Genomic DNA, 22,973 nt, shown 5'->3' with positions numbered 1-22,973 from the left:
AATTAGTGGTTCGATGAAAATGTGTGTCCCATTACTTTTGTCCATGGAGTGTCTGTGACGTTAAGCCCCTCCCCCCACGTATGCGTCTGCTGGCTGACACTAACCGAATGTCGCTTCGTCTTTCTCCTTCGTCTTCTGCTTTGCCGTCTCGCCCCCCCCATCTCTGTCTCCATGTCCCGCAGGTTTGACCCCCGCTCTGGCTTGCGCTCCCAGCCGCCAGGTGGCCGACTGTCTGGCTCTCATTCTGGCTACCATGATGCCTTTGTGCTCCCCTTGCAGCTCCGGGGCCCCCTCCCCGGGCTCCCTGCTGAGGCAGCTACCCCCCAAGGCGCCCAGAGGCCCCCAAGGCAACACCGGAACCCGCAGGCCGCGCAGCCCCCGCAACCCGTCGGGACCCTCCAGCGAGGGGACCACGGAGAACGACTCCGAAGACTCGGAGACGTTCTGACCTTCCCAGGTGACGTCTTTTGGGACCGAAGGAGAAAGAACTGCATGTTTGTTCTCACGGGTGCTCCCATCCAAACTGACCTCCTTGCTTCGTCTTACCAGAAAGACTTTTTTAAACTTTTGTACAAACCAAACTAGTTTTTCTTATTAGGCTGTTTAGTTGTACTGAACAGCAGCTTTCAAAACAATAATAATAATAATATGGATGGAACACCTTTTAGTCAGTCGTAACAATCACTGATGCACGCACGACGCTGACTTCGCGCCCCTATTTTCCCACGCGCCCACTTGGCCAACCAGGGTAGCGTTAGCGTCTGAAAACATTGGAGGTCTTCCTCTCGTTATTTCTATTTTCTTGTTACACAGCGGTACAAAAACTGCCAGCACTTAAAAATGTCAACAACACAGAGCCTTGCCCTCTTCTAGCTCCGCCCTCTCACCCCCCATGTGACTACCTACCAGCGATGTGCCATCAAACGTCTGCAGTGCCTTGACGGGTTTTGGGTTTTTTATACACTTTCTAGTAAATACACGAGATCCACACGCCGAGGCGTTCCCTTTTGAGCCGGCAGATAGCGCCACCAAACCACTTTCTATTGACGTTACTAGAAACTAATTCAAGCAGGGAAAATAAAGGATCTACTGTACTTATTAGCTAGCATAAATCACAAGCAACACATTGTATTGTGATTTTACATCAACTGTCACGTTTACTACAGAGTTTTAGGGCCACACCCACAAAATCAACATCGACTACCAAGTTTTAGGGCCACACCCACACAATTAAAGGTTATTCCGCCAAGAATATGGGTTATTTCAAGATTTTCTTTAACTTTATTAAAGTTGCAAACCACGGAAAATTAAGCCCAAATATTACTGGAAAAGTCAGTCTCACAGTAAAGTTGACAAAAATTGACATTTTAAAATGTTGAAACGACGACAAAACATTACAAAAAAAATGTCAACATTTTTTACAAAAACAAAATTGCAACATTTGGGGGATAAAGACAACATTTTACGATAAAGTTGCAATATTCTGGGAAAAAGTTACAAAAAAAAGGTCTACATTTTACAAAACATTTTATGATTTTTTTTTTTTACAGGAGTGAAAATGTAATTGTTTTTTGAAAAAATTTAAAATTTTGAGAGGCGAAAACATTTTTTATGCGTTTCTAATAACTTTCTGGGACTGTCGGGAAAATTATTTTAAAGGAAGTAACTGTAATATTACAATAAAAAGTGGTAATTTTAAAGGAAATAATTTGTAACATTACAACAAAAAGTTTTACATTTACAGGAAATAACTAGTAAAATTTCAATAAGTTGTCATTTTACAGTTAACATGTAATATTACCATAAAAAGTTCCAATTAGACAGGAAATAACTAGTAATATTACAATAAAAAGTTGTCATTTTATAGGAAATAACTAGTAATATTACAATAACAAGTTGTAATATTACGATCAAAATATGTTACACAAGAAAATATAGTATTACAATAAAAAAATTTGTTTTACAGGAAAAAACTTGTGATATTACAATAAAAAGTTGAAATTTTACAGAAGTTGTAATTTTAAAGGAAATAACTAGTAATATTTCAATAACAAGTTGTCATTTTATAGTTAACATGAAATATTACAATATAAAATAGTAATTTTACAGGAAATTAATATTACGTTAAAAAGTTGTCATTTTACAGTACCGGTAAATAGCTTGTATTGTTGCAATAAAATTTCATTTTACTGCGTAAGTTGACAATTGTACAAGGAAAACCAAATTTTTCTAGAAATGAAATACCAATAATTAAAGTGATAACTTTCCTTTGAAATTATGAAAACATTGTTACATTTTTTACAATAATGTAAAAGGAAAAGTTATAGTTTTACAGGAATTACATTTGCAATTAAGATTACATTTTTTGAGAATGATTTTGTAATTTTACAGGACTAATGTTGCAATATTAAGAGTGATAAGGAACATTATTTTGTGGTGCGGCCTTAATACTCTCAAATGTTTGTCAGTCATATAAGATGATCTACGGCAAACAGGATTTGTGTGTTTGTACATTTTTGTATTGTCACTTCACTGGAGCTGGAAAGCAAACATTCCCATGTTTTTGAATTAAAAACCAAACAGCTACAAGACTAAAGCAAATCTTTTTTCTGTCATTTGAAGTGAGAGAGAAATCACTGAACTTTGTGTATTACTGACCCTGACCGCTAGAGGGCACCAGCTGTGATAACAAACACTCTTTGTTCTAAGTTAATATTATTTTATTGGCGATGATTTTCATTGGGCTATATTTTACTTAGAATTCAGACTTTCAGCATGAACATTCATGTTTGTTGGTGCGCATACATATCGTCTTTGGTACTGCATTGTTACGTAATATTGTATATCTTCGTCACACATCCTTAAATGAACTGAAGAGACGAATTATGTTTTTAAAACCACCAACAGTTCCTGATGCAGTTTTTGTTTTGCTAAATATTACACAATTAAAACATTAAATGTGTTGCAGTTTGGCCTTTTTGTTTCCCTTTGATGGATAGCAAACAGTCTCTCAATTGGTATTTTTTTTTAAAAAATATGCAAGATTAAAATGAAAAATACAAATGGTTGAACTAAAATTTAGTCAGTCATTTTTTGTGTACTTTTATATTTTATTGTAGTATGTTTTGAGGTGTTTATTAGAGGTACATTTGTTTTATTACATGCATTATTTATGACAACATATTTTGGACGGCGTGGCGCAACGGAAGAGTGGCCGTGCGCAACCTGAGGGTCCATGGTTCAATCCCCACCTAGTCACGTCCGTTGTGTCCTGAGCAAGACACTTCACCCTTGCTCCTGATGGGTGCTGGTTAGCGCCTTGCATGGCAGCTCCCTCCTTCAGTGTGTGAATGTGTGTGTGAATGGGTAAATGTGGAAGTAGTGTCAAAACGCTTTGAGTACCATGAAGGTGGAAAAGCGCTGTACAAGTACAACCCATATTGATAATTATGACTATTGACAAAAACGACTATTAAAATATGTTGTTTACTGCAACATATAGTAAAGCTAATTTTCCTGAGGGGCAAAAAATGAGTTTACGGACGAAAATTACTATTCAAGGAATATGTACTTTATAGTATGGTATTTTTTTGAAGAAAAAAAAAAATTCTGTGAGTTAAAAGGTTTTGGAGGTAAGAGCTTCATGGATAAGTGGAATTAGTTAAAATGTTAGATTACATAAATAATGCTATTAATATATACAGCACAGGCCACACCTCATTCAATGCGTTTTCTTTGTTTTTATGACTATTTACATTGTAGATTGTCACTGAAGGCATCAAAACTATGACACCTGTGAAGTGAAAACCCTTTCAGGTGACTACCTCTTGAAGCTAATCGAGCGAATGCCAAGAGTGTGCAAAAAAGGAATCACAGCAAAGGGTGGCTGTTTTGAAGAAATTTGAATACAAAACCTGTTTTCAGTCATTTCACTTTTTTGGTTAAGAACATAACTCCACATGTGTTTGTTCTTAGTTTTGATGCAGTCTGTGACACAATGTAAATTGTCATGAAAATAAAGAAAACCCATTGAATGAGGAGAAGGTGTGTCCAAACGTTTGGCCTGTACTGGAAATTCAAATTACTCCAAGAATATGTATTTATTGTTTGTAAATATAAATACTCGACAAAAGTATAAGTTAGATAAATGTACAATTTAAGTATCCGGCATAAATAACATTTTCTTGTAACATTTTTTCGTAGTATGTTTAGACAAAGATAATTATTTTTTTTATATATTTAAAAAAAAAAAGTTCTCTCAATGCACATTTATCAATTTATTTTTAAAAAGTAGTTTGGTCTTTACTTAAGTATCTTACAAAAATATATGATAAATGTGAGAATCAGGGTTAATATTCTTTTAATAGTTCCATCATCTGTACATATTCAAAATTTTAAATTACACTATGTAACAATCATCAATGCGGCACCGATAAAACAACAGGAAGGGTTTCCACTGGACTCCAGGGATTTAAAAAACGACTTTAAAAGTTGGACTATCGCTTCTCTTCATTATGGAATGTTTCATAATAATGAATTAAAAAATACCAGCGTGCACGTCGCATCTTTCTCTGGCGTGCTCAGAGTCTTGGGCCGTGTCCGCTCAGCAGTTGATGCCCAGTCCGGTCCAGTGGTCCGGCACCATGAGGAAGTACTTGTCCATGGCCTCGCAGAAGCGAGCGCGGTACAGCTCGGGGGAAACCACCGTGGGCATCTTACCTGAGGACACCAACACACTTAATTGACATCACCTGCGAGCGGAGGGCACTTCAACCTACCTTGACCTCCCAGAATCCCTGTGGATTTGACCACCATCTCCAGCCTCTTGTCCCAGGTGAACGTCCTGATGTAATCTGACAATGTGAGGGAGAAGAGGCTTTGCTACACGTCTCCAAAAGAGCGCACAGGCAGCCGCTCATTTAATCGCTTAACTGTCGCGAAGATGCTGTTAAATCATCAAACAGCAGCGTTGCTAAGGCGTTTCGCTTACCGATGATGCCGACCACTAGCTGATCAGTGGCGTCGTCGCGGCCCACCAGCAGCGAGTAGTCGATGATGAGGTGGCTGGACAGGAAGTAGGCGTCGCTGTGGATGGCGGCCCGCAGCACCGACTTGCAGTGCGAGCGGATATAGAGCGGGTTGTCGTAGATCAGCTTAAGGAGGTTCTCGTCCAGCAGGACCACCTCGCAGCTCTCCTTGCCCGAGTCCGTCTTGACGTTGCGGTTCCGCAGCGAACCCTTGAGGTCAAACACCTGGGGGGTTGGGGGGGTGTCGTGGTTATTGTACGTAAGAGTTGACCCCACTTCAAGAGAATGTACAAAAGGTATGTGTGAAAAACGACGACTATATTGATATTAAACATGATTGCTGAGGTTCGTTAAGGCCGTTTGGTCCCCCGAGTGGCCAGGTGCCCACATTTTTCTGCAGGCGAGCTACTTTTCAATTCACCAAGTCGAGGGGATCTACCTCATTCATATATTTAATTTATATTTATTTGAGACATTTATGTTAAAAAGTTAAGGTGTTTAATGATATTACAAGCATGTTTAACACGTATGGCTTCCTTTTTCATGAAGACAAGAATATACCAGTAAGTTGGTGTATTAACTGATTTTAATGACTTGCATTGATTGGAATCAGAAAGTAGTGAGGATAACGTCTGCATTTTCAAATGGAGAAAAAAAAAAGTCCTCATTTCTGTCCACAACCACATGAAAGTGTTTTTTGCATCTTATTTGTCCAGCTTCCATACTCCTTTTCATACACAGCGCAGGCAGGATGAAGCAGCGCTTTAATTGTGAAGATAGTAACTGTGCAGTCAGTCTTTAGAGTTTTGACGGCAGGTACGGTGCGAGAGTCTGTTGAAATAAAAAGTGAAGTGTTTCTCGCCTTCCTGCCTGTCATTTTTAAAAAAAAATAATGAGCATGCAGCAGCCAGCATCATCTTAGAAGACTCTGTGGTGCCGTGAATCAAGTGACGTCTTAGTGAAGATTGATGAGCGCTAATTTGTAGGGACCGAATGTCCCTTTGGGACAGAGGACTCTATTGAATTTCTAGCGTTTTATTCTTTCTTTATTATTATTCCGCAGCTTTGAGCTGTAATTTGACCCCCTTAACATGCTTCAAAACTCACCAAATTTGACACACACATCAGGACTGGCGAACATTGCGATTTGATCAAAAAACCTAACCCCAAAACTAAAAATTGCGCTCTAGCACCCCCTAGGAAGAAAACACAGACAAAACTGCCTGTAACTTACGGTAAGAATGTTGTAGACATTAAACATAAACCTTTATGTAGGTCTCCCTTAGACCTAGATTTCATACACTGACATCCTTCAGCAAAAATCAACAGGAAGTTTGAAATTCCACCTTTCAAAACAAAAGTTTTGTAAAAACACTCACCTTTGCTTTTTGAGCTGTAATTAGACCCCCTTAACATGCTTCAAAACTCACTAAACTGGACACACACATCAAGACTGGCGAAAATTGCGATCTAATCAAAAAAACCTAACCCCAAAACTCAAAATTGCGCTCTAGCGCCCCCTAGGAATAAAACACAGACAAAACTGCTCCTAGGAAGAAAACACAGACACAACTGCCTGTAACTTCCAGTAGGAATGTCATAGAAACATGAAACAAAAACCTCTATGTAGGTCTCACTTAGACCTACATTTCATATACTGACAACCTCCAGCAAAAATCAACAGCAAGTTTGCAATTCCCCCTTCAAAACAAAAGTTTTGTAAAAACAGGTCACCTTTTTTCAAACATTATCTCATCCGACCGTGTTTGTCGTGTCGGCTTCAAACTACCACAGGAGAGGGATTGAACCCTTCTGATTAAAAGTTGATGAAAAAGTTTTATTTACTGCTACGTTTTTGATTTTATCAGCCTTCAAAGAACAGCTGCGCTGAAAACCATTTTAAAGATGGCCGCCGTGCGCAGACACAGTGAGGGAGACGGGTTTTTTTCAGTTATTTTTCATACCGTCTGCTGCTGGTGCGCACGCAACAACATTTGTGAGGGAGGGGCTGTGATCGTCTATACCAAGATGGCTGCCAGGTGCCGTAGCTAAGCTGGTATGTTTTAAAGTTGTTGTTTGCCTGCATATCATAAAAACTATTGTCCAACAGTTTACAACAAATTGTAAACTTATAGGTGCCAACCATCAGGGCCTAGTTACGACGAGAAAGTTTGTCGATGTTAAGATATTACGCCGAGTTGGTAAGTCTATCGGTTTGCTAATAGTAGCTACTAGCCATACCCATGTATTTTCAATGACCATTTAGCATCGGGTTTTAATCCCGTTTCCTCCTATGTTTCTGCTCCGATTGAATTTCTTTGTATAACGAGTCTTTATTTTGGATACTTACATATGGTGCCTGACTGTTGTGGCGTTTTAAGGCCATCTGCACTTTTTATGCGCCGAGTTGGTAGGTCTATCTGTTTGCTAATAGTAGCTACTAGCCGTACCCATGTATTTTCAATGGGCGGTTAGCATCGGGTTTTAATCCCGTTTCCTCCTATGTTTTTGCTCTGATTGAACTTCTTTTTATGTCGAGTCTTTATTTTGAGTACTTACATATGGTGCCTACAAGTCTGATGTATAATACATGCATATACAACTTTTTCTCTGTGTAATAATCCATCCTTCCATCTTCATATGCTTGGGTCGCGGGGGGCAGCAGCCAAAGCGGTGCCGTCCATCGCTGCTTGCAGATTTAATTAGGTCTATTTTTCAATGTCTGTCTGGCGATCGACTGACACACCCTCCACCATCGACCAGTAGCTCGCGATTGACGTTATGGGCACTCCTGCCCTAGTGTGAGGTGCACCACCTCTAGGGGGAACCACAAAACTTCAAGGAAGGCTGCTAAAAAACTGAAAAATAACGCTTCCAGGTTTAAGACAATTATTTCAGCAATAAGAGGGGAAATAAATTCTAAAAAATACACCGTTAGCATCGTTAGCGGTTAGCTGTGCACCTGTAACCAATAGGACTCCCAAAACTGAAATCACCATTGTGTTATTTCCTGCACTCTAGTAAGCAGACAAACCCTATTTCTAGCCAATTTATAAGGGATTATTCTACTCACTCAAAACAAGAAGCATTGCTTTCGTAACACAAACATATTCACGGTGGCTTGCACCATACTTTGTAACGTTTTGTACGTAAAAACATTACATCATTTATTTTTGCAAGTAAAAAAAAACGAGTGGCAGGCCAAAAATGTCCCCCTTGCCACACTTTGGACTTTACATTGAAAGGTACATTATTATCTAGCAGCTTCAACAATTTGTAAGAAGTTCTACTCCTTCCTTACCTGAGCCATCTTGCGTCCGTAAAAGAGGTTTTCCATCACCAGCAGGTCCAGTTTCTTCTCAGCGTTGTTCTGGGAGTTCTTGTAGCCGATGCGGTAAACACCCAGGATCTTGGCCAGCGCCGTCGGCCTCTGTGCGGCAATGGTGACCCTTTAGTTGTACTTGAGTGGTCCATAGGACACAAGAACTACACGTGGTGTGGGCGTACTTTCTGCTGCACTGCTCCTGTCATGTAGGTAAAGTAGTGAGGCGCAAAGTCCAGGAAGGACTGAACCTCCAGTCTGGGCATCTGCTTCAGGATGAAACGATCATCTGATCACAACAAGGAGAGGGAGAAGAAGGAGGTTAAGAAGGAGGAGGAGGGGCAGAACATGGAGATCGGGGACGGGAAGAAGAAAAAAGAATAAGGTGGTAAAGAAAATAAGAGGAAAATAGAAGAGCGAGGGGAAGAGGAACACAAGGAGTAGAATAAAGAAGAGAATAATAAGTAGAAGGAAAGAAGGAGAACAAGAGAAAATAGAATAATAAGTACGGCAATAAGAATGAGAGAAATTAAACATCATTGACAAAGATATTTAAAACAGAAGGATGAAAACAACATGAGAAGAAAAATAGAAAAACAAGGGTGAAGTGAACAAGAAGGAGGATTAGACAGAAAAGAGTAAGAAAATGAAGGTAAATAGGAACAATAAGAAAGAAATTGAGAACATGACAAAGAAAAAGCAAAAAAAGCAAATGAGTACCAAGGAGGAAAAGAAGGGAAAAGAAGAAGGGAAAAGAAGAAGGAAAATATTCAATCAAAAAAGAAAAAGAAGGAAATAAGTAAAAGGAAAAGAAAAAGGCACAAAATAAGAAGGACAAAGAATGAAGAGGAGGAAAAGCACAAGAAGCAAAATAATTCAATTAAGAAGGAAATAAGTAAAAGGAAAATAGGAAAAAGAGACAAAATAAGAAGGAAAAAAAATAAAAGAAGGGAAAAGGGAAGAGAAGCAGCAAAATAATTCAATTAATTAAAAAGGAAAAAGAAGGAAATAAGTAAAAGGAAAAGAGGAGGAACAAAAAAAGAATGGACAGAATAAGAAGGGAAAAAAATGAAAAGGAGGACGAAAAGGAGGAAAATAATTCAATAAATGAAGGAAAAGAAAAAAGTGGAAGAAGAAACAAAATAATACAATTAAGAAGGGAAAAAAGGAAAAGAGGAAGAAGAGAAGAAGAAGAGAAGAAGAAGGGACAGAATAAGAAGGAAAACATGGGAAAGAAGAAAAAGCTAAATGAATAAATGAAGAAGGAAATTAAGTAAATAAGGAGAAGAAGGAAAAAAAGAAGAAAGCAGTAATGTCTCGTAAAAAATAAGACTTCCATTGAACCTTCAGTAGCGTAGAAAACGGCCCCAGACTTTCCACCTCGTGCTTGCCAGTTGACACAGTGAGAAAGCGAGCGAATGAAATCTTCTTCTGCGCTCTCCAAGATGTCCTCCCGCATCTTGTGGAACTCCTCGGCATAATAAACCCGACAGTAGAACTTGGCGTTGGCGTCCGAGAACTCTGCACAGGAATCACAACTTCAGTCCCTTCGACGGTGAATGACGTGAAGGCAGAGCACGGAAAACGTACGTAACTCGATGTGCGGGTTCTGCGACTGCTTCTTCTGTCTGTCCGCCATGTCCGCATCCTCTGAAGGAGACCGGGTTGTCAGCGTCACCAAGACCACATCATTGTCAGGGAAGATCAACACTTACTTGGCGGCTCGCCGTCCGAGCCGGCGCGACTCTGCTGGGCTGGCTCGCCGAGCCTAGCGGGACTTCCCTTCGCTCGGCTCTCTCCGCTACGTCACACAAGTCAGGAACATCATGCTCACGTGAAGCCAAGCCCACTTTTACGCTCACCTGCTGGCCTGCGACGTCTCGTCTCCTCCCGCTTTGGACGCCGTGGACAAATCATCCAGCGTCGTTTTGTACTCCTTGCAGCTGTGGTCACAAACTTGTTTGCATATTTTCTTGTAAGCACACAAAAAGAAAAAAGTGAGTGGTCACCTGAGGGCGAAGGCAATGATGGAGCTCGGTTCTTTCTCGCACACGGCGATGGGAACTCGCTCGTGTTCGTGCATCAGGTAGTGCTTGTCCGGGTCACTGCAGACATGGAGTGTGTGTTTGGATGACCAGGAAAGGTATAACCATGGACCACCACAACGTAAGCCCCCCGACATCTTCCAATGCATTGCAACACACGCCGATTACAAGTGCTCATTCAATTACACTGCACCACCAAGTGGGCATGTTGGTAAATTACACTTTGCTAAAATAAAACATGACAAAATGAACAAACACCCAAAAAAAGGACTTTTTTTATACTGCCATTCAGTTTGGTAAACATCTCGGCAACTTCATGGACTTTGCTTTGAAGAGGCCAATCGCTTCCTTTCATTTAATTTCAATCACGTCAACTTCCGTGGAGTCTCGGTGTGCGATTAAGAGCGTAATGCTATTGGAGGAGAAACATATTTGAGGTTGCAGTTTCCTTTTGAACTAGCGACCTTCCGTCAGCTGCTGGGACAGAGTTAGCATGCAGCAGGCGATGTGTCGGTAACATTGTTAAAACTTGTTTATAAAGTCCTTAGTTTGTATACGGGGATGCTCACTCGTCCTTTAATTTAACTGGTAACTTTGTTAGTGTTCCAATAACATCAATACTAGTTAAAATATTTTGTCTTCTCACCGAATTGAACGCAGGCTGAGTTGACCGTGAGGCACAAAGTTTGTGTGTTAGATGTGAGAGGTATCACTATTTCTGTTGGCCAAACTGTTGCACTGAAGTACATGGTTGTTGTTAAAGAACAAAGCTTGTTTATTTGACTTTATCTTCACTAGCCAAACTGCTTTGTGTTTTATATTGACATCAAGAAGTAAACACCATGTTTTATTTACATTACTTGTGTTTTTTTCATTCCACAAAGCAATCACTTCAATAACCATGTAACACAACATTTTGTTAATGTTTTATGGTGTATAGTTAATTCCTATATAACATATTTCTGCTCAAACTCTCAATGGATCTGTCCTGATACAGCATGCACATACATTAATATATATAAAGTACATAACTTACAAAAAATATTCTCTCTATGAAGATGTAAAACTGCAGATAAAGGCCTCATGTAGCAAACAATCTGACACACTGATACTATTAATAAACAAAAATTCAAATAGATTTTAAATATAAAGATCCAGAATCGAGAGCATTTTTAGATATTACAAATGACATGATGGCGTCGCGATCACACCCTTCACATTGTTTTACCAAACATAATGAATAACCATGATTGATAATGTAAGTTCAATATTGATAATAATCTTAACTATTATTTTGAGTTTCACAAATTCCTCAGGAAATTCACCAAAATGACACAGTGGAGTTGTTGAGTTTGTTTAGCTGATTGGAGAGCTAGCTTCCACAGCCAGTGGGTCCATGGCGATGACTTCGGTTTTGTTTGATCATCCATTTTACTGCTGCGTTACAGGCACCGTTTAAGGAACGTAAATAAACATTTACAAAATATTTGTGCAAATAACTAAGTTTGCAACATGTATACTGTATCTGGTGATTATAGTCCAGTGCGGCTAATATTTGGGGAAAAAAAAGTTTCTTCTAAAATGTAGTGGGTGTGGTTTATATACTCTCTATGGTCCAGAATATGTGGTACCATTCAGTATTATTTTTAATCATTCCATGCTATATCATTCCATACATTATTTTTCCAAACCATTCCATTTCACACCATTATTTTATGGGTTTTGTCATGCAATCCCATGTTATGAAAATGCATATACACATACAAAAATGATAGGGAAAAAAACCCGGTGTATTTCAGTACTCACAACGGGAAGGGAATGGGGTTGTAGCTGTTGCCGGGCAGGAAGTTGGCCAGGATGGCCTTCATAGTGGATTTCTCCTTCACCTGACTGTCAGTGGAGCCCAGCAAGTGTCCGTCGAACACGTCTGACCAGTCCAGGAAACGCAGCAGGTGACTTTAACGTTTTTAAACAGAAATGTCAGAAATGTGTGTGTGTGTACCTTCTGGGATGCTGACAGAGTCAGGCTCCGTGAAGGAGGGAGCGGGGGTAACGGTTTCGACTCCGGGGTCTGCGGGTGGCGACAACAGCACGGTGGTGGAGGACGTGGAAGGTAAAGTGCTGAGGTGACGGTCCTCTGTCGCAAAAAAGAACACTCGTCAGCATCTTTTGCACTAAAACGGACGCCACACAAGTCAGCATGCTTACCTTTGTCCCCGTTTTGCACCACAGGTGAGGGGTTACGGGGGGAGGAGTCCAGCGTGCTCTGTCACCAAAACACAGCATAAGCCTCAACTCAACTATCGGAAAAGTCAGAGGGTATTTGAACACACCTTGGTGTCATCAGAGGCAGTCTGCCGGTGGCGGCCTGGGCTAGGGGGGACGGACAGACGCTTGCGGCCTTTCTCCTGCTGGAACAGGTCTTGTAGCCTAAGGAGGACACGAGAGAGGAGGAAGTGAGCGAGCCGATCCGAACACGCAACCCACAGCAAAGTGACTCGGACCTGCTGTTCCACGACTGCAGCACCTCGCACAGACTCTGCTTCTTCACCACCAAGGACTCCAGCACAGCCTGGAGCTGCTGGGGGGAATCCAGACCGCATGCTTGGAGTCGTGCCTGGAGCTTCTCGATCCAGCTGCGCAGCTCCACCTCCTCCATCTACACACAGACAACACTATTAAGGAATCCATTTTAATATTGCCATCTACACTACTAATAAAATAGCATTAAAAAAAAAAAAAAAAAGCTTTGGTGTTTTAGATCCCCCATGATAGATGGATTTCATCAAAGTAAGGATGCTTTTAAAAATATTTTTTAATTTAAAAATCGCAATGCAGTGAGACCATAGTAGCAAGCGAACATTATGGTAAATGGGTGGTACTTGTATAGCGCTTTTCTACCCCTTTTTAAGGAGCTCAGAGAGCTTTGACAGTATTTCCACATTCGCCCATTCACACACTGACGGTGTAGCTAGCAATTGTTTCACATTCTCAATGTTTTTCCCTTTCTTGCTGAAGAAATGTTAACATTAAAAAAAAAAGGAAGTCGATAAACTATAAGTGATGGTTGAGGTGAGGAGAAAGCGTCAGTACTAAATAATTTGCTGAAATACAAAAACTTCCTTTTATATCTCAATGTAAAATCAGTTCACAATCTTGAAAAAAAACAAAACAGAAATGTAAACATTTTTGCACATTTATTAAAAAAGAATATCTGAACAATCACATGGTCATAAATGTTCAGACTATTTGCTCAATATTGAGTAAAAGCACCCTTTTGAACTAGTAAAGTCAAGGGGCTTCTTGGGAATGAGTTTATCCACACTTGGATTTGGGGGTCCTCTGCCATCCTTCCTTGCAGCCCCTCTCCAGTTCTGTCAGTTTGGATGGTGAACAATGGTGGACAGCCATTTTCAGGTCTCTCCAGAGATGCTCAATTGGGTTTAGGTCAAAGCTCTGGCTGGGCCAGTCAAAAATGGTCCCAGAGTTGTTCCGAAGCCACTTTTGTTATTTTAGCTTTGTGCTTAAGGTTATTGTCTTGTTAGAAGTAGAACTTTAGGCCCAGTCTGAGCTCCCAAGCACTCTAGAAAAGGTTTTTTCCAGAATATCTCTGTACTTGGCTGCATTCATCCTTCCGTCAATTACAACCAGTCGACCTGTCACTGCAGCTGAAAAACACTCACATAGCATGATGCTGCCATCACCATGTTTCACTGTTGGGATTGTATTGGGCAGGTGTTGAGTAGTGCCTTGTTTTCTCCACACATACCGCTTAGAATTTACACCAAAAAATTTAATCTCGGTCTCACAGACCAGAGAATCTTATTTGTTACAGTCTGGGTTTATTTTTTGGCAACATCAATGCGGGCGCGCCTATGTCTTGCACTTGCAGCCCTCCACCTGACTGGTGGAGGGCTGCAGCGAAAGCTGACTTTGTGAAACCTCTTCCTATCTCCCTACTGCATTTCTGAAGCTCAGCCAGAATGATATTTGGGTTCTTGTAACCAAGTTTTTTTCACCACGATTGCTATGATTGGCTGGACAGTTAGGACCAGGAAGAATGTTGGTCGTCCCAAACTTATTTATTTTATTGAGGCCACTGTGCTCTTAGGAACCTTGAGTGCTGCAGAAATTATTTTGTAACCTTGACCAGATCTGTGGCTTGCCACAATACTCTCTGAGCTTCTTGGGCAGTTCATTCAACCTTGTGATTCTCATTTCTTCTGCCATGCACTGTGAACTGTATGGTATTTTATAGACAGCTGTATGCCTTTCCAAATCAAATCCAATCAGTTTGATTAAATACAGTTGGACTCCAATGAAGGAGCAGAACCATCTCAAGGAGAATTAACACTATGTGAGTTAATAATAAGTGTCACTGCAAAGAGTCTGGATATGTATGACCATGTAATAGTTCAGTTTTACTTGTTTTAATAAATTAGCAAACATTTCTACATTTGCCTTTTTTCTGTCAAGATGGCGTGCTGAGTGTACATTAATGAGAAATCAAAATAAACTTGCTTGATTTTAGAAAATGTCTGCATTGAAACAGAGTGAAACATTTAAAGGGGTTTGACTACCATCCGTACACACTGTAATTTGTTTGAAACAAATAAATCACGACCAAAAGCAATAGGAAGAGGACAAAAACGCAGGGAGAACCTACATCTTTCTGAGCGAAGATGTCCTCCATCTTCTCCTCCCGGGTCTTACTGAAGGTGTCCGTCTTCAGGGAGGTGAGGCGGTCGTCGATAGCCAGGTAGACCTGCGATACGCTGAGACAAGAGGCACAAAACAATGGAATTGATGAACTGGCTTCTCAATAAAATCTTCTTGATGAGAAGTTTTTGTTGAGGGAAACCTGCCTGTCCTGACAGAACGTTTGTTACTGGACACACGATGGACTCTTTGGAGAAGTGGAGGGTTATGTGCTATGCAATTCTTTCAGTCGAGGACGTTGAAAACATTTACCTATTCATGATACCAAGACATCTTCATGATAAGACATCTGCTGATATGAGTAAGCATTCAAGGTACCCCAAAGCTGCTACAAATGATTGAAGAACGGACAGAACTGTGGGCACTTAGACTTTTATGGTTTCTGGAGTGAATCACAAACTGGATAACATCTTGGAGAAGCTGTCTGCTCTGCAAGGCGAAGTTATGATCAATTTAAAGACCAAGAATTGACAATAAGAACGAAACGTTTCTACCTTTCTATGAGGCGCCACCCTTGTGGCGAAAAATCAGTCTTCCTGTTCTATCCACCCTATATTGGTTGTACTTTTTAAGTGCAATGACTGTAATAAAGTTCCATTCCATTTACTTCTGCGAGAAGTCCTTTAGGTCCTGCTGCAGGTTGGCTTTGGAGGGCCCTTGGTTCCTGATGAAGATCTTGGGACGAGGAAGACAAATCTCCAGCAGCCTCACAGATGTGTAGCTGATAAGAGGACAGAGAAAGTGGAAAATTTCTTCATGGTGCTGAGCAGCTGTAGGATGGACGGCGTCGAAGGCTGAGACCTACCTGAAGGAGGCCACCATCTGGTTGTAGGAAAAGTACTGGTGGTAGTCTTTGTGGATGGAGTGTCCGCAAGGTTCGGCGTTGGCCCGCCTGGTGTACTGGTGGCCGTAGAAGTGCAGTTCCAGGTACTTTGCGAATGACATGGACCAAGAGTCGTTGGACAGGGGCACCACTGGGGTCACCTGATAATGGAGAAGCAAGGTGAAGAACACAGCAAGTTAGATTAGCTGGACTAAAACTGCAAGCTTGTTTGTAAATATTAGAAACCTGTTTGCAGATGCGGCACCAGGAGTAGTTGAGGATGGTGTGCTGATAACCGGGAACCGGCGAGTCCAGCTCCTTCAGCACTATCTGCACACAACCATTGCCGTGCACGAAGCGGCGGATGTGGTGCACCATGGGAGTCTCACAGAACATGCTTGGACACTGGTAGGACGGCCTGAGGTGAGGGAAACAAACACTTTGGACTTGTTCTTGGGGCGTCCCAACCTGGATGTGTGCAACCTGAAACAGTATCTCTCCAAGAAGACGCCAAGCGAGAGGTCATTCTTGCCGTAGAACTCCATGGTGACGATCCTGTTGGGAAGACATGCCTGTTGGAACCAGTTCTTAACCTGGTTCTTAAAATGGTTCTGGTTTAGCACAGGAGTTTACCACGGGCTGACGCAGGGGTTTGGAGCGTTGCTGGACTCAGCCGAAGAACTGCTGAAGAGCACGCATAGCCGCTGATGATTGACAGGTGTCAGACAGTCCATCTGGGAAGCAAACCACAATATAAATCTTGTCCAATTGAACAAGAGATCCAGGGAAGCTCACCTTAGGCGCCATGCTCATTTCACTCTGCTTGCTCGGTTTGTCTTCTTCACCTTCGCCCTTCATAGACGCCTTGACTGGCCCCGTCTCCTCTGCCTTGCTCTGGCCGTTGAGCACCACGTTGAAGGGGTCACCCGCCTGCCTCTGCCGAATGCGACCTCCCTTGGCCCTGTACTCTGCCAGCATCTTGGCCAGGTCCTGGCTGCTGCTCAGCTGCTCCACGATACGGGTGCTGGTGAGGCTGTGGCACGGCAAGATGTCGACTGGCTTGGACGGAGTCGCGCCGTTTGTCTGACCGCTGCCGACCAGCGAAGACGACGCAGAGTCCTTGAGGAGCTGCCTCTTTCTGCGCCCGTCCAGTTCTTTGAAGTCCTTGCTGAGGAGGGGGGACAGGTAGACCTATGAATGGACAATTAGAAACATATTGTAATATACATGGTTTAATAGTCCATACTCTGCTGATCCTGTGTAAAAAGCAATGTAAAAAAAGCTTTGCTACACATCCTAAAATCAATTTCAGAGCTGCGCCAACGAGTCAGTCAGGTACAGATGTGGAAAGTGTAAGTTTAGTTATTCGGGATGTAAACCTTACAAATCACGATTCAATTCGGTATTTAGTGTGATGATTCCTGATTCAAATGATTGTATTATATAAATTGGTATATAAATAAAGCACAGAAATGGCAAAAAAAAAAAAAAAAATTTAAATTAAAAAAAAGAAATTCGGCTGTGAATTGTTTTTTTTCCCAGCACGTCTAATAGGCTAATAATCTTTATTTTTCTTCAGCAAACCTAGCATGATGTTGCAGTTAAAATGTGAGTGTACTGTTAGCTATGAAGGTAACATTGCTCTGCTAGTGGCGCTAACACACTAAAGTGGGGTGGGGCTCAAAGAGGGTGCGTGTGACGCTGGGAAACATGCTTTAGCAGTATCGTGCTTTGAAAAGCTGTGCACTACAAAACATGCTCATTGTAGTTATTAACCCTGACTTCATCTTGCTTTAAAAAAAAAAAATCAGCATAGATTATTTAATTTTTGTTTCGTAGGTTAATTCATTGTACTCCTGAGTTGTTGTTCCTCATCAATTTAAATGTGTTATTATCTACTGACAGACAACTGAGATAACCTACAGCGCCCCCCGCGACCCTGAAGGGAATAAGCGGCAGAAAATGGATGGATGGATTTTCTACTGAGTTTATTTCATTTTATTTTTCAGGATCAAATGGCTAAAGCCGTTCAAAAATGTTTTTAATGTTTATGTAAAGATTACATTTTTTAAATTTCAGGTATATTACAGTTACGGACTAAAAACAAAGTTAATTAAGTTATTCATTGTTGTAAGTTGATCAATATTTCTTTCTGTTTTTGTTTTATTTAATCTTGAGGATACAATGTTATGCAGAGGTGAACCTATAACAATTTTATATGAAAATTATAAAAATTTATAGTAATGGCGAAGAGTGGGGAGAGATTGCGTGAAATGTTTTCTGCTGTCTAGGGGAGGCATAGAATAAAATAATTGAAAAGCACTGCGCTATCGTGTGTATCCTCCTCTTTAATGTTATGCTGTCCAAGTATTTACCAATAATTTTTTTACTTCTGAAGGCTCGCCTCGAATAAATTTGGACCGCGGCAAAGAGATTTGATGCGATCTGCTCACCCTCGCACATAAACATTACATAATAAAAAGGGCTGTCTGAGCGACATGTAGTTACAATTTTGGGCAGTGAGTGGCATTTTTACTGGGCGTAGACAACACTTGGCCAAATTAAGGCCCGGGGGCCGCATGCGGCCCGTTAAGCTTTTCAATTTGGCCTGTCGGAGATTCCCCAATTTTTTTTTTTGATCTTTAAGATTGAAACTGTAGCTACCACTAAGATGTGCAGTGACGTTTTCAAATGACCGTTAGTCTTGAGCTTTACAAAGTATTTCAATGGTCGGAATCTGCGCCTTTGCATGATATACTAGTTACTATGGTAATCTAAGTCACAGCAGCTCAGACGAGGCACCAAGCAGTGTGGGTGGCGTGCATTTCCACAGAGTGTTTCCAGAGCGGCCAGTCTGCAATGCGGGTGTCAGGGACATAAGCGGAAGGAGATTTTTTACAACAAAATTCTAAAGCTTAGCGATGTATCAGATTGCAGGTGGGCTTTTTTTTTTAACCTTTGCATTCATATTTCGCTGTTTGTTCCGTTTCATTTCATTGTAAAATATGTTGACCGAGAGAGGCTGTGGCTTTCATAAGTTGTCAATACTCTGTTTTATCTTTCATAGTAGGGGTGTAACGGTATGTGTATTTGTAATGAACCGTTTTGGTAAGGGGGTTTCGGTTCGGCACGCGGGTGTACCGAACGAGTTTGTGAGCAAAAGTCTTCACAAGCTGCTCTGCTTTCTGCCTCTGTGTCAGCACCCAGCATTGATGACAGTTGAATGCATGTTGATAAAAATATAACATTTACATAATAGAAGTCAACTACAGGCTTCCCAAATGCTCTAATAAATTAAGCATGATGAGTTGACTTGAAAATGTTTAATGTTGCACTTTTTATATGTACATGAAAGGTTTTGTCATTTTATTTAATCAAAGTAACAACTTGAGGCAGTTTAATGTGGATTAACATGGGCAAAATTATTATAGTGGTCCCAATGTTATTTGGATAGAGCCATTGTTTACAAATTTGGTAAATAAATAGCCCAAAAATTTATATTATGTTGCTTTCTTACTGTACCGAAAATGAACCGAACCGTGACCTCTAAACCGAGTTACGTACCGAACCAAAATTTTTGTGTACCGTTACACCCCTAGTTCATAGTTAATATTATAAATCCCACATTCTTCATTTTGACGTACATTCTGGGTGTCTCATTCAGTAAAAACATTTTCAAATTCCGTTCGGTTTTTTAAGGCGGTCTGTTATAAGTGTTTAGCTTTCAATCAAACATTATTGTGAGTTTTTGTATTAGTGTATGTATACATAGATGGATAGATAGATACACCGGCCCCCAGACACATTTTTTTTCTCTAAATTTACCCCCCCCGAGTCAAAATAATTTCCCAGGCCTGGCGTAGATGGATGTACTAAATGCTAACAATTACATAACTTTTACTGAAATTAACAAGGTATGCTGGGAAACTCAGCAGCAACTCCTTCCTACACTACAATATTGTGCGTTATTAAATGTATGCATGTTTCAAATCAGCCGCACTTACATTACAGATGTTTTGAATCACCATCGTGTGTTGTTACAAGGTGCACTAAATGAAACAAAGTTCTGTTAGCTAACAACTTCAAGTTTTGTTGTTAATTAAGGTTTAAAAACATGCTATATGTTATATACATGTAAACATATCTGTTTTGTGTCATTTCTGATGACATCACCTACTATTTTAATACTGTGTATATCCCTATTTATCGTGATGTATTAACTCCACATGCCTGTTCTGGGAAGTAGTCTCTGCTGGGGCAGTGCATTCCGGCAGACGTGAGCAGGAACGGTTCTCGGAATGTGATGAAGGGCGAGATACACAAAATTATGTCCTTCAGCTCCTGCTTAAAAACAGCCGACATGGACTTGAGGCGGTCGTCAGTCGACGCCACCTGCTCAGCGACAAACAGGCCCGTGTCATCCTGTAGGGGGTCCCTGAAAAAACGGGGCGTTTCTGATCCCTTATCTTCCGTGCTTTCCAGCCTTTCCTCCTCTGTTTCCCCGCAGAATATATTGGGCATAATCTCTTGCTCGTCTTCCATGATGAACGGAGGGGATACCGACAGAGGAGGAGCAGAAAGGCTGGAAAAGGGCGAGGAGGTCCTTGTCTCTTTGAGTCCAGCTTCATCGTTGTGGACAGAGGATGCTGATGATCGTGGACGGTCCTCGCTGTGTTCCGTCCCAGGAGTAAATGTGTCCTCATCGGGCTGGCTGGGTGTTGTGGAACCATCAGCACATTCTACAATTGTGTCCTGATTCTCGTCGTACGCCTCCACCTCGGCGGACGCGCCCTCCAGCAGGCAGGGAAAGGAGGCGCTCTGGGCCAGGCAAGGCGGCATGGCAAACTCGTCCATGAGGAAGGAGATCTCCAGCTGGGAGTGGTAGGCCACACACACCATCATCATGATGATCTCCTTCACCCGGGCCAGCTCGTATTCGGAGGCACCGCGCAGCTTGATGGAGCAGCCCAGGTGGGTGGCGCAGCCCTCGAAGAACATCAGCGTTTTGACATCGTCTGAAACACAAAAGACGATGTCACGCTGCACTAAAAAAAATAAAATAAAGCGCGAGGTGCTCGCTCACTGTTGGCCAGGGTGAAAGGCTGCATATAGAACTTGTGACATGTGCCCAGACGAGGTTTAGTGAGGAGCTGGTCCATGGACAACACCAGGTCACCTTGGGTCATTCGACTGACTCGGTCTAAGACTTGCTAAATGGGGGGATGATAAGAAACATTAAATAATGTTGTAACCGTCACATGTGTCTACTATATGGCATCACCCTTCCAGGGTGTCACGATCGGGCAAATTTAACCAGACAGCACAAATTATCTGTGGCCTTGCAACTTTGTCCAATACCTGCAACTTCTCCGCACATTTTGGGTCCTCAAACAATCACTTTTGAAGAAAAAAAACTCTTCTGACACTTCCCTAACTAGTTGAGCCCACTCCATACATAGCAAAAAAAGCAGGCTTTACTACGCGTCACAAAACAAAGAGCCTGAAGGTCAGCCAACTGTCCTACAGATATAACTGACCGGTTTGACGTTGATCACCAAGGTGATGCCGTGCTCCAACAGCATGTCCTGAGCGATACGAGACACCGTCTTCTCCACGAGAACCAGGTTCGGCCGGACGTCCACTATGCGCTGCACGTAGTTCTTCAAAAACTCTCGCTCCTGAAATAAAGGTAAATCGTTTGTGGATTAAAACTAAAATTTGCGCCAAAAACATAATTGGGGACCCACAGACCTGCAGCACAATTGGGTCGATGCAGGTGAACTTGGTCTCCTCCCTGTACAGATATTCAATGGAGCATTTCAGCAGCAGGATTTTAGGGTTCTTGATGTATGAATTCATCTAAAAGAAAAAAAAAAAAAACTAGTACAAAAATTAGCTATCTCTAGCAAAACAAAACTAACCTACCTTCTTGTGAGCAACGTTCTTGGTGCATATAAAACCATTCACCACGTTGGAGTCAAACTTCCTCCCTCCAGGAATCTAAACCCAAAAACGGAGTTCAGAATAAAAATGTTGAATTCAGGGATGCCCGATGAGTATCGTCCGATTTTTGTGATAAAGCATGCAGTTTTTCATTCCACGTCTGACAGCTAACTGTGAACGTCCACATCACCTCTTTTGCAGCAAATAAACTACATTGTAAGTATTATTATTGTGTACCATTATCACTGGGGGACAAGGCTAAACACAAGTACGAGCAAGCAAGCAGGCACGCATGCTACAGTAGTCGCTAAGCCAGCCGTTAAGCCAACGTGAAACACCAAAAAACAAGTGTATAATAAACTTTAAAAAGTGTAGATGGCATTGCAGCAAAAAATTTAAGCAGTTAACAGGACATTAACATCTAGATTGATAATTGTTAGAGGACAATGTTAAAAAGGCAGACCGATCCATAAATGGGTGGTGGTATCAGGATATGATCGATGCTGGGGTGCTTATTTTATTTTCACAAAATTTCTGTGTGGAGTTTGCATGTTTTCCCTATGACTTCATGGGTTCCCTCCAGGTACTCCAGCTTCCTCCCACCATGCAACTGGGGATAGGTTGATTAGCAATACTAAATAGGCCCTAGTGTGTCAATGTGAGTGTGAATGTTGTCTCTCTATCTGTGTTGGCGACTTGTCCGAGGTGTACCCCGCCTTCCGTCTGGATGCAGTTAAGATAGGCGCCAGCACCCCTCGAGACCCCCAAAGTGACAAGCGGTAGAATAATGGATGGATGGATGTTCAATTGTTAAAATCTAATTCAGGAAATATACCCGAATGCAGCTCAGATAGAATGCAGCACCCGCCGCGACCCCGAAAGGGACAAGCAATAGTAGTATTTACCTTTATTTCGTCTCCTCTCTGAGTTGCCACCTTACCGTGGTAGAGGAGTTTGCGTGTCCCAATGATCCTAGGAGCTATGTTGTCCAGGGGCTTTAAGCTCCCTGGTAGGGTTTCCCAAGGCAAACTGGTCCTAGGTGAGGGACCAGATAAAGAGCAGCTCGAAGACCTCTATGATGAACACAAACAAAG

The 22,973-nt window shown here is 41.5% G+C and overlaps 2 protein-coding genes across 4 annotated transcripts in view; one reads left to right on the top strand and one right to left on the bottom strand.

Moving 5' to 3' along the window:
• The window catches only part of ankrd44 (ankyrin repeat domain 44), a 59,147-nt gene extending 56,175 nt beyond the window's left edge, over nucleotides 1-2,972 (top strand). For 2 of the 3 annotated variants that reach the window (XM_061879599.1, XM_061879598.1), the window contains one exon: nucleotides 183-2,972. In XM_061879599.1, coding sequence (XP_061735583.1) covers nucleotides 183-448 — 266 coding nt within the window. In that variant the 3' untranslated portion in view covers nucleotides 449-2,972. The remainder of the gene's footprint in view (nucleotides 1-182) is intronic. The other variant, XM_061879601.1, reaches the window with a different exon arrangement.
• Nucleotides 2,973-4,343: 1,371 nt separating this feature from the next.
• The window catches only part of pikfyve (phosphoinositide kinase, FYVE finger containing), a 57,780-nt gene continuing 39,150 nt past the window's right edge, over nucleotides 4,344-22,973 (bottom strand). Inside the window, 27 exon segments of the mRNA XM_061879608.1 lie at nucleotides 4,344-4,719; nucleotides 4,779-4,853; nucleotides 4,991-5,252; nucleotides 8,329-8,457; nucleotides 8,535-8,638; nucleotides 9,694-9,870; nucleotides 9,940-9,999; nucleotides 10,065-10,150; nucleotides 10,212-10,292; nucleotides 10,359-10,454; nucleotides 12,201-12,321; nucleotides 12,397-12,531; nucleotides 12,603-12,660; nucleotides 12,728-12,824; nucleotides 12,899-13,053; nucleotides 15,061-15,169; nucleotides 15,721-15,834; nucleotides 15,919-16,097; nucleotides 16,183-16,354; nucleotides 16,420-16,491; nucleotides 16,570-16,670; nucleotides 16,732-17,127; nucleotides 20,167-20,951; nucleotides 21,020-21,146; nucleotides 21,474-21,614; nucleotides 21,688-21,795; nucleotides 21,862-21,936. Coding sequence (XP_061735592.1) covers nucleotides 4,604-4,719; nucleotides 4,779-4,853; nucleotides 4,991-5,252; nucleotides 8,329-8,457; nucleotides 8,535-8,638; nucleotides 9,694-9,870; nucleotides 9,940-9,999; nucleotides 10,065-10,150; nucleotides 10,212-10,292; nucleotides 10,359-10,454; nucleotides 12,201-12,321; nucleotides 12,397-12,531; nucleotides 12,603-12,660; nucleotides 12,728-12,824; nucleotides 12,899-13,053; nucleotides 15,061-15,169; nucleotides 15,721-15,834; nucleotides 15,919-16,097; nucleotides 16,183-16,354; nucleotides 16,420-16,491; nucleotides 16,570-16,670; nucleotides 16,732-17,127; nucleotides 20,167-20,951; nucleotides 21,020-21,146; nucleotides 21,474-21,614; nucleotides 21,688-21,795; nucleotides 21,862-21,936 — 4,131 coding nt within the window. The 3' untranslated portion in view covers nucleotides 4,344-4,603.

This window comes from Nerophis ophidion, linkage group LG19 (genome assembly GCF_033978795.1).
Source record: "Nerophis ophidion isolate RoL-2023_Sa linkage group LG19, RoL_Noph_v1.0, whole genome shotgun sequence".
Taxonomy (NCBI): Eukaryota; Metazoa; Chordata; class Actinopteri; order Syngnathiformes; family Syngnathidae; genus Nerophis; species Nerophis ophidion.
This window is presented reverse-complemented; position numbering and strand designations above follow the sequence as displayed.